Raw genomic sequence first — 10784 nt, 5'->3', positions numbered from 1 at the left:
TAGCTGCGGCCACATATCTGATTTCTCAGCAAAGGCGTGTCAATGGAAGCAGTGTGTGCCCCTGGCAGGCCAGGGCTTGTAAGACAACACGTGCACCTCACCAGGCATCCTGTCCTCTTCTGCCAGCAGGATCCAGGCCATGGCCACCCAGTCTGGACCATGGGGGAGACAACAGGCTTAAGGGATGGCCTGAGTCCCCAAATGACTCACCCAGCACTATTTTGTGAATGAGAAACAAAATTCTATTGTTAGAGCCTTTACATTATGGGGTCTGTGAGTGAATACATGGAAACCTCATCGAATACAAGCAGATAGTGAATGTTATCTTTCCCAAAAGACCCCGAGGTTCCCCAAGAAGGAGCCCAGGTGGAACACACACACACACACACACACACACACACACACACACACACACACACTGAACCAACACAGATACAGATTTTGGCTTTTATTCTGGCCATCACACATCTACTTCTAAGACAACACAGACCGGCAGTACCCCATCCCCCATGACCACTGTCACAACCCCAATTTCCTCAGCCCCCTCCTCCCACCCCACCCCTTCTGCCAAGCTCCCTGTATGGGGTCTCTGCCTACACCTCACCCCGGGCGTGCAGCATGAAGTGCCCGTGCAGCTCCCCCAGGTTGTCAAAGGAATCCTCGCATTCCGTACAGTGGTAGGTTCCCTCCTCCTCCTCTTCCTCCTCCTCCTCCCGCCCAGCTGGTCGACCCTCCCCAGCCCGAGGTGGTTCCTCCTCTTCCTCCCCGAGGGCCCTGCCTTCAGGGGCTGGTGCTTCCTGGGGGGCTGTAGCAGGGCAGCAGAGCCGGCAGGGTGGGGTTCCCGGTGGGGCCTCCCCAAGGGGTGAGCGGCCACAGAGCTGGCAAGGCTGGGCCGGGGGGCCCGGGGGCTGGGCTGCACGGGGAGCCCGGCGGGATGGGCCACCACGTCCCCCGCCAAGGCGCTGCTTCACCTTGTAGCCAGGATCATATTCGGGATCGTCAGTGGTCTCCTCTTCCTCCTCCTCCTCATCTTCTTCCTCTTCGGAGTCCGGCTCTGAGAGAGTGTATTCTGAATCAGAGGAATGCTCGGGGCCTGGAGGGGGACACATAGGGGGAGACAGTGGCATCAGAGGAAACAGGGCTAGGCCCAGCTGTCCCCTCCCTGAATCCCCACATTCAGACTTGCCATAGTATGACAAGGGTAGCCTAGGCACTGCCCTTCCCTTCCCCACAGATGAGTCCCCATGGCACAGAACAAGGCTGGCACCCAGTAGATTCCCTGTATCTTTGTGTCAAGCCAATGAATGTCTTCCAAGAACTGCATGGGACAGGACTGGGCACAGTGGCTCATGCCTGTAATCCCAGCACTTTTGGGTGGCCAAGGTGGGAAGATCACTTGAGCCCAGGAGTTTGAGACCAGCCTGGGCAATATAGCAAGACTCTGTCTCTACAAAAAATTAAAAAATTAGCCAGGCCTGGTGATGCATTACCTGTAGTACCAGCTTCTCGGGAGGCTAAGGCGGGAGTATCACTTGAGCTGAGGAGTTCCAGGCTGCATCTGAGCCATGATTGCGCCACTCCCTTCCAGCCTGAGTGACAGAGTGAGACCTCACCACTTAGAAAGAATTTTTTTGGCCAGGTGCGGTGGATTACTCCTGTAATCCCAGCACTTTGGGAGGCCAAGGCGGGCAGATCATGAGGTCAGGAGTTCAAGACAAGCCTGGCCAACATGGTGAAACCTCGTCTCTACTAAAAATACAAAAATTAGCTGGGTGTGGTGGCGGGCGCCTGGAATCCCAGCTACTCGGGAGGCTGAGGCAGGAGAACTGCTTCAACCCAGGAGGCGGAGGTTGCAGTGACCCGAGATCGCACCACTGCATTCCAGCCTGGGTGACAGAGCAAGACTCTGTCTTGGAAAAAAAAAAAAATCGATTGATTGCAAAAGAAAACAAAAACTCCATGGGGAGGTGGGGTGGGAGGCATTTAGGAAGGACAAAGCAGGAGTAGTAAAAACCCACCAGTAACAACAGCATCCTTGCTATTGTAGGAGCCCTGTTCTTAAACATTAACTCACTAAATCCTCAACAACCCTTTGAGGGTGGTACTATTACTATCCCCAGTTGATGGATGTGGAAACTGAGGCACAGGGAGGCTAGACGACTCACTCCCCTGTGGTTACACAGCTCTGGCAGGAAAAGCTGAACCTGGACCATGGCTGACACTGGATCATTTTAGGGAGACAACCATTTGAAAAGGTATTTGTGCAAATTAAAACACATGCATACACACAGATGTACTTTTATATCTGTGGCCAGGGAAAGATATATATATATATATATATATATATATATAGTTAGGTGAATTGAAATATTTATTTATAGGTAAGATATATTACTGTGATTTCACACTTATCAAGGACATACCCAGGACAAGTTGAGGTTTAAAGAAAAAGGCCTGTAATCTAGCACTTTGGGAGGCTGAGGTGGGCGGATTGCCTGAACTCAGGAGTTCATGACCCACCCTGGGCAACATGGTGAAACCCTGTCTCTACTAAAAATACAAAAATTAGCCAAAGGTGGGGTGGTGGGTGCCTATAGTCCCAGCTACTCAGGACGCTGAGACAGGAGAATTGCTTGAACCCGGGAGGCGGAGGTTGCGATGAGCCAATATCGAGCCACCGTACTCCAGCCTGGGTGACAGAGCAAGACTCCATTTCCAAAAAAAAAAAGAAAAGGGGAAAAATTTTAAAGTTGATATATGGAAAAGCGTGACATCAGCTGCCATTATGGGGGCGCACACACAGAGTAATGGTTGGGGATGGGGTCCCTGTGACTACAGTGTGGGAAGTACCAGCTTCTTCGGCCTCAGTGGCAGAAGCCTGCCAAAAGCCTCACATTGTATCCATCCCAGCCCCATTCCTCAGTTTCTCCCAGAACCCAGAGGATCCTGCTACTGCACCCTGTGCTCCGCCCTTGCTCCTGTCATCGCAGTGGCCACAGGCTCTTCATACCAGGCTCCTCACTTTCCAACACCCCAGGCCCATACCTGCCTCAGGGTCTTTGCCACCCTTTCTGCCGATGTCACTCTCCATTCCATGTCTCTTCTCAAGTGTCACCTTCTCAGTGACACCTTGGCCACTCCCCAGCACTCCCTACGCCCCTTACTCTGCTTGATTTTTCTCCATCTTTTGAGATAGAGTCTCGCTCTGTCATCCAGGCTGGAGTGCAGTGGCGTGATCTCAGCTCACTGGAAACTCCGCCTCCTGGGTTCAGGCAATTCTTCTGCCTCAGCCTCTCAAGTAACTGGGATTCCAGGCACGCACCAGCATGCCCAGGTCATTTTTGTATTTTTAGTAGAGACGGGGTTTCACCTTGTTGGCCAGGCTGGTCTCAAACTCTGGACCTCAGGTGATCCACCCATCTCAGCCTCCCAAAGTGCTGGGATTATAGGTATGACCCACCGCGCCCGGCTCATTTTTCTCCATCTTCTGACTCACTGCATTCAACATTTACTTGTGTGTTTGTTTACTGCCTGTCCCCGAGAGCAGGGACTTTGTCTGGTTCACTGCTGTGGCCCCAGCATCTAGAACACTTCCTTTGTGCAAAGAAAGTACTTATGACATATTTATGGCATGGATATCTCTCTGCATGGAATTTGACAAACCTTTTCTGAGGCTTCACACACACTGTTCCTCCCTCTGGTGGGAATGTCCTGCCCTACTTTTTCCCACCATCCTTTAGGACCCAGTGGGAGGCCTTCCTCTTTGGTGAGGCCATCCCAGACCTCCTCATCCCAGGCAGCCAGTCACTTTTTCTACCACCCTCCTGCTGGGTCCCCAGCATCACTAGCCCAGAACGGGTTATAACTGTTTCCTTCTGAACATCCGTCCCTGCAGCTCTCCTACTAGTTCCTGCCACTTAACAATCGTTTCCTGAGGCCTTGGCATGGGCTGTTCCCCACTCTATCCACCTGGTGACCCCCTATTCATCCTTCAAGACCCAGCACAAACTCTGTCCTCTGTGAAGCCACCACCCTGAAGCCCCAGACTCCCAGCCAGGTCTCTCTCCGGCTTCCCCTGCCCCAGCACCTCCTCCTGTTACTGTCCTAGAAGCTGACTGCAGTCAGCTGCCCCCCAGGGTATCTCCCTTATCTGACTGGGAACTCCTCAAGGGCAGGTATGATCTTGGGGTCCCCAGCAGAGGACGTGTGGGTGAGTGGATGACAGTGGCCCCAAGACCCTGATCTCCCTCCCCAAAGCCTTAGCCTCTGCTCCTCACCCACCTGAGTGACTCGTTCTTTTTTTTTTTTTTTTGAGAGAGTCTCGCTGTCACCCAGGCTGGCGTGCAATGGTGTGATCTTGGCTCACTGCAACCTCCGCCTCCAAGGTTCAAGCGATCCTCCCACCTCGGCCTCCCAAGTAGCTGGGATTACATGCATGTGCCACCACACCTGGCTAATTTTTATATATTTGGTAGAGATGGGGTTTCATCATGTTGGTTAGGCTGGTCTTGAACTCCTGACCTCAGGTGATCTGCCTGCCTCAGCCTCCCAAAGTGCTGGGATTACAGGTGTGAGCCACCGCGCCCAGCCTGACCCTTTCTTTCTCTACTGGCAAAACTCCTGCTCCTTTTTAAAGCCAAGCTCATGTCATGTCCTCTGTGAAGTCCTCGCTGACTCCCCAGGCGGTCAGTGTCTCTCTTGTATGGGCTCCCCGGCCCCTGCACTGCTCTCCATCACACCCTGACCACTCTGGACAGTGACCCCCCTCCCCACCCATTGACTATGGGCTCCTTGAAGGCAGGGCCTGGGTCTGCCCCATCTCTGTGTCCCCAGCAATGCTGGGCATGAGTCAGCCTCAGAAGACATCTGCTGAATGGCTGCAAACCAGAGGAAATATCTCCAGCCTCAGGCTAGGACCCCTGCCCTCTCTCCTCCCACCTCTGACTTCATACCACTCATCCTCCAGAGTCTTCAATGCCCACTATGACTTCACACAGTTGGCCTGTGACAGGCAATCAGGTCATCATCCACGGCTACCAGGTGTTTCATGTCTACTGTGACTTCCAGGACCACAAGCCCTTTTGCGCCCACCATGTCTTCACCTAAGAGATCTTCAAAGCCCAGTATGTCCCCGGCACCCAGTGGATCCTCCATGCCCACTGCAGATCCCAAGCCTCCTGCCTCCTTGAAGTCCACCAAATCAGCAACGCCCAACAGATCCTTAGTGCCCACCAAGCCAGCGACATCCCGCAACTCAGTCATGAGCCCAAGCAGTTCCAAGTCCACAAAATCGACCAGTACAAAAAGAGCCCCTTCTAACCGGCCCAGCAGCAGGTCCCGAGTCCGCAGCAAAGCAAGAACACCCAGCAGGGTGAGCACCGACACCAGGACCAGCAAAGCCAGCAAAGCCAGCAAGGCCAGCGGCATGAGATGCCACCAGCGGAGGGGCACACACAGCCGGGGTAGGACACCCGGCAGAAGGGGAAGCTGCAGCTCCAAGAGGTCACCCAGCAGGGCCAGCACTCCTGGCAGGATAAGAACTCATGGTGCCAGACCAGGCATGGCCAGCAGGGTAAGAACTCCCACTTCACAGCAAAAACGGAGCCGGGGAAAGAGTTATGGCCGGCCTAGAACCGGCAACAGGGAAAGGAGTGACAGCCAGCTTAGAAATATGAGCAAGAAGAGTTACCGCCCACCAGGAGGCTCAGGTATAGGGAGGAGTTCCGAGCTGGCTGCAACTTCCAGTAGAGCCAAGTGTCAAACCCCGACTGGAATTCCCTCCAAGGAGAAGAGTGACAACCCATCTCCATCGTCATCAAGGAAGGTGAAGAGCTATGGTCAGATGATCATCCCCAGTAGGGAAAAGAGTTACAGCCCCACTGAAATGTCCAGCAGGGTCAAGAGTTATAACCAGGCCAGCACCCGCAGCAGGGTGCAAAGTCACAGCCAATCTAGAAGCCCCAGAAGGTCAAGAAGTGGCAGTCAGAAGAGGACGCACAGCAGGGTGAGAAGTCACAGTTGGAAGAGAAACCATAGCAGGGCAAGAAGTCGCACCCGGAAGGGAATTCTGAGCCAGATGGGAAGACACAGCCAGTCTAGAAGCCACAGCAAGGGGAAAAGTCAAAACCAATCTAGAACCCCCAGAAGAGGAAGAAGTCACAACTGGTCTAGAAACCCCAGCAAGGAAAGAAGTCATAGCCATTCTAGAAGCTCCAGCAAAGAGAGAGATCGCAGAGGATCTAGCAGCCCCAGGAAGGAGAGTGGTCGCAGTCAATCTGGAAGTCCCAACAAGCAGAGAGATCGCAGCCGATCTAGAAGTCCCAACAAACACAGAGATCGCAGCCGATCTAGAAGTCCCAACAAGGAGAGCGATCGCAGCCGACCTAGAAGCCCTAGCAAGGAAAGAGATCACAGACAATACAGAAGCCCCTGCAAAGAGAGAGATCACAGACGATCGAGAGGCCCCAGCAAGGAGAGACAGCGCAGACAATCTAGAAGCTGCAGCAAAGAGAGAGATCACAGACGATCTAGAAGTCCCAGCAAAGAGAAAGTTCACAGCCGACTCGGAAGCCCCAACAAGGAGAGAGATCGCAGCCAATCTAGAAGCCCCAGCGAGGAGAGAGAGCACAGACAATCCAGAAGCCCCAGCAAAGAGAGAGATCGCAGACGATGGAGAAGTTCCAGCAAGGAGAGAGAGCGCAGACAATCTAGAAGCTCCAGCGAGGAGAGAGATCACAGCCGATCTAGAAGCCCCAATAAGCAGAGTGGTTACAGTCGACCTAGAGCCTTCAGCAAGGAGAAAGCTCACAGCCGATCTAGAATCCCCAGCAAGGAAGGAAATCATAGCCAATCTAGAACCTCTAGCAAGGAGAGCGACCCCAGTCAATCTACAATCCCCAGAAGTCCCGACTGGAAGAGATCCCCTACCGGGACAAGGAGTCTCAGTCAGAATAGAACCCCTAGCAAGACAAGCAGCCACTCCCCATCAACATTTCCCAGTGGAGGCCAAACCCTAAGCCAGGATGACAGTCAAGCCAACGCCACCACCTCTAAGGCCACCTTACCTGGGGAAAGGTCTTCATCGTCTTCTTCCAAGCTGGCGTAGCCCCCAGTCTCAGCTGGCTCACGGGTCTCTGTCATGGCCGGGGGAGGGGACAGGAGACAGGAGCAGAGCAGCAGCTGAGCAGCGTCCCTCCCCGGCCAGCTCTCCACAGCCACACCTCCGGCCACAAGTTCTCTAATACAGGATGTTGGCAGGTAGAGAGGGATGCTGGATAGGGGGAAAGGAAAGACCTGTGATGATTCAATAAATTTTTACATAGCACCCATCCCCACCCCAAGCCCAACTGTGTGCTCACTGCTGGGGTGGGGCACAGAGGACCCCAGCTCTGTCCCTGACTGTCTACAGGGCCTTGAGTGCAAGCCCTGCCCCTCTCTAGGTCTTTTTTTTTTTTTTTTTTTTTTTTTGAGATAGAATCTCACTCTGTTGCCCAGGCTGGAGTGCAGTGGTGTGATCTCAGCTCACTGCAACCTTCACCTCCCAGGCTCAAGCAATTCTCCTACCTCAGCTTCCCGAGAAGCTGGAACTACAAGTGTGCGTCCTCACGCCCGGCTAATTTTGTATTTTTAGTAGAGATGGGGTTTCACCATGTTGGCCAGGCTGGGCTTGAACTCCTGACCTCAGGTGATCCACATGCCTCAACCTCGCAAAGTGCTGGGATTATAGGCGTGAGCCACCGCACCCGTCCCCCTCTCTAGGTCTTAATTTCCGCATGTGGGCAACAAGGCTGCCTTCTGGTTCTTCTTCAGTGGGGTAGGGAGAGGTGACACTCCAAATATTCAACAGTGGGGACTAGTGTGGGCATCAATCAGAACTGACAGTGGAGCGGGACGGATACCAGGCATTAACCCTTTAGTTGCTGGACCATGGGGAGGTCTGGGGTTGGGGAAGTGTTATGGGGGAAAAAACCCTCAAACTGCGCTTTTCCTCTACTCTCCTCACACTACCACAACAATCATCAACACAGAATTCTGTGACCAAATGTGTGGGGCTTTTTCCCCACACACTACACAGGAGACACCAGCTAGGTGTCCCCTCCGATTCCATTCCAACGCTGTCCCCACACCCGGCTAATTTTTGTATTTTTGGTAGAGACAGAGTTTCACCATGTTGCCCAGAGCTCAAGCAATCCGCCGGCTTCAGCCCTCCAAAGGGCTGGGATTACAGGCGTGAGCCACCACACCCGACTTTTTTAAAAAACTAAAAATAAGGCCGGGGGCGGTGGCCCATGCCTGTAATCCCAGCACTTTGGGAGGCCGAGGTAGGCAGATCACCTGAGCTCAGGAGTTTGAGACCAGCCTAGGCAACATGGCAAACTTGTCTCTACAAAAAAAAAAAAAATTACAAAAGTTAGCTGGTGTGGTGGCATGTGCTCATAGTCCCAGTTACCTGAGAGGCTGAGGTGGGAGGATAACTTGAGCCTGGAAGGTCAAGGCTGCAGTGAGCCGTGACCTTGCCACTGCACTCAAGCCTGGATGACCCATCTTACAAAAAAAAAAAAAAAAAAAAATTTGCTGGAGCTAATCACAGAACTCAAGGAAATGCTTACTTAGATTTACTGGTTTACTATAGAGGATATTGCAAAGAAGAAAGATGAAGAGATGTGTAGGGCAAGGTATAAGGGAAGGGGCAGGGAGCTTCACGCCCTCCCTGGGGTGCCACCCTACAGGAACCCTCATGTGGTTAGCTATGCGGAAGCTCTCCAAACCCAGTCCTCTTGGGTTTTTACGGAGGCTTTAAGACAGCAGCATTGGGCATGGACTTCTCTGAAAAGTGTCTTAAGACCAACAATCAAGAAGGTGGGGGAGATTAGAGTCTTGCCCTGGGGCAGGAAATGGACGGCAGGAGGAGGTCAGTGAGATTCTGTTTCTTCAGACCTGCCCCAGGCCTAAGGTACACAACATTATAACAAGAGACTGTAACAAAGGCTATAGGAGTTACCAGCTAGGAACTGTGGATGAAAACCAATATATTTATACATATAATACCACAGGGAGGGTCCCAAGTGGCAGTTAGGGACAGGGAGTACTTGTGTAGCAGTGACACACCAACCCATCTGGAAGTATTTTAATATTTAAACAATTGGTATGGCTGTACTGGTTTGTGACTATGAGCCTTAGTTCTGTATCAATTGGCAAGATAGTGTCTAGGTTTGCCACACTCTAGCTGTGTAGCACCAAGCAAAGAACTTAACTTCTCTAGCCTGTTTCCTTCTCTGTAAGAAAGGGGCTTCCAGGCCTTAACTCATGTACTCCCCATAACCAGGTTGGGAATTATCTCCTTTGTACAGATGAGGAAACAGACACAGAGGTGATAAGTGAATAGCCCAAGGTCACCATCTGGTAAGTGGATGAACTAGGATTGGAAGCCACACCTTTCATAAAATGATTTCTCAGCTCAAAAGGTTTTTCTGAAGATTCAGTAGGCTCACTGATAGAAATTGCTGGTGTGTGGCGGGTACTCCATCAAGAGTGGTCGTTACTACTCCCATTCCCGCCCCTCTATAAACTCCGGATGTTCCAGACCTCTCACCTCTCCCTGTGCACACAAGGAGACCCTTTTCACATCTGTGGGTCTTAGTACACCCGCTGTTGCTGTCAAGAATGTCCTCCTCCTTTTTTTTTTTTTTTTTTTTTGAGACGGAGTCTCACTTTGTTGCCCAGGCTGGAGTACAATAGCACGATCTTGGCTCACTGCAACCTCCACCCTGCCTCAGCCTCCCTAGTAGCTGGGATTACAGGCAGCCACCACCACCATGCCCGGCTAATTTTTTGGTATTTTTAGTAGAGACAGGGTTTCGTTATGTCGGCCAGGCTGGTCTCAAACTCCTGACCTCACGTGATCCACTCACCTTGGCCTCCCAGAGTGCTGGGATTACAGGTGAGAGCCACCACGCCCAGCCCTCCTTCCCCCTTTTTGGCCTGGAGAACTCCTTTTCACCCTTCAAAGCCCACCGCAAACATAAGAACCTCTGTACTTCTTGCCCGCTGAAATACTGCCTCTGCCAGGAAGCCTTCTGTGACTTCTCTCTCTCCCTCTTCACCAACGGACCCCCCCCACCCCCCACCAACCCCACCACACACACACATCACTATTGTCTTCCACTGTCCTCCCTGATAGAGAACCACGCATGGCAAGTTGCTGCAGCCTCAGCTATATCTCTTACATGCCAAAGCCCATGCACTGGGGATACAATGGTAGAAAATACATGGTCCCTTCAAAGCCCGGATGTCAAGTTTAATGCTGGGGACTAAAGAGAAAACCTTCAGATTGAAACCTGGAGGTGGCTGGGGCAAAGAAGCATTGGCATCATTGGCAGGGCAACTTCCTAAAGAAAGCACCTAAATCTTGGCTTTTAAAGACAGATTTCATAATTGGCAGAGGAGAATTCTAATGATACCCTATTGCCTACAGGGCCCCATCTAATTTGGGAATTCTACTTTATACCAAGATAAGATTGCCAGATTTAGCAAATAAAAACAGAAGACATCCAATTAATTTTTTTTTTTTTTTTTTTTTTTTTTTTTTTTTGCGGAGATGGTGTCTCACTATGTTGCCAAGGCTGGTGTCAAATTCCTGGCCTCAAACAATCCTCCTGCCTTGGCCTCCCACCTCCCAAAGTGCTGGGATTACAGGCATGAGCTACCACACCTGGCCCTTATTTATTTATTTATTTAATTTTCTTTTTTGAGACGGAGTCTCACTCTGTCGCCCAGGTTGGAGT

General features: G+C 51.9%; 2 protein-coding genes across 2 annotated transcripts; one reads left to right on the top strand and one right to left on the bottom strand.

The window, feature by feature from the left end:
* Positions 1–223: 223 nt before the first annotated feature.
* ZNF428 (zinc finger protein 428) lies at positions 224–7176 on the bottom strand. Its single transcript, XM_032172715.2, has 2 exons — positions 7065–7176; positions 224–1093 (listed from the first exon to the last, which is right to left on the bottom strand). The coding sequence occupies exons 1-2, from the start codon at positions 7138–7140 to the stop codon at positions 594–596; spliced, it is 576 nt and encodes a 191-aa protein (XP_032028606.1). The 5' UTR covers positions 7141–7176; the 3' UTR covers positions 224–593.
* On the top strand, positions 4842–7105 carry SRRM5 (serine/arginine repetitive matrix 5). Its single transcript, XM_032172712.2, has one exon. The coding sequence runs from the start codon at positions 5048–5050 to the stop codon at positions 7103–7105; it is 2058 nt and encodes a 685-aa protein (XP_032028603.1). The 5' UTR covers positions 4842–5047.
* Positions 7177–10784: the final 3608 nt, after the last annotated feature.

The sequence above is a fragment of the Hylobates moloch genome, unplaced genomic scaffold (assembly GCF_009828535.3).
Source record: "Hylobates moloch isolate HMO894 unplaced genomic scaffold, HMol_V3 SCAFFOLD_13, whole genome shotgun sequence".
Lineage (NCBI taxonomy): Eukaryota > Metazoa > Chordata > Mammalia > Primates > Hylobatidae > Hylobates > Hylobates moloch.
This window is presented reverse-complemented; position numbering and strand designations above follow the sequence as displayed.

Excerpts from the sequence above, each read along its gene's own strand:
- SRRM5 (XM_032172712.2), top strand. The coding sequence starts at position 5,048 with ATGTCTACTGTGACTTCCAGGACCACAAGCCCTTTTGCGCCCACCATG.
- ZNF428 (XM_032172715.2), bottom strand. The coding sequence starts at position 7,140 with ATGACAGAGACCCGTGAGCCAGCTGAGACTGGGGGCTACGCCAGCTTG. Across the intron at positions 1,094-7,064 it reads CGATGAAGACCTTTCCCCAG|GCCCCGAGCATTCCTCTGAT; the intron begins GTAAGGTGGCCT and ends GTCCCCCTCCAG.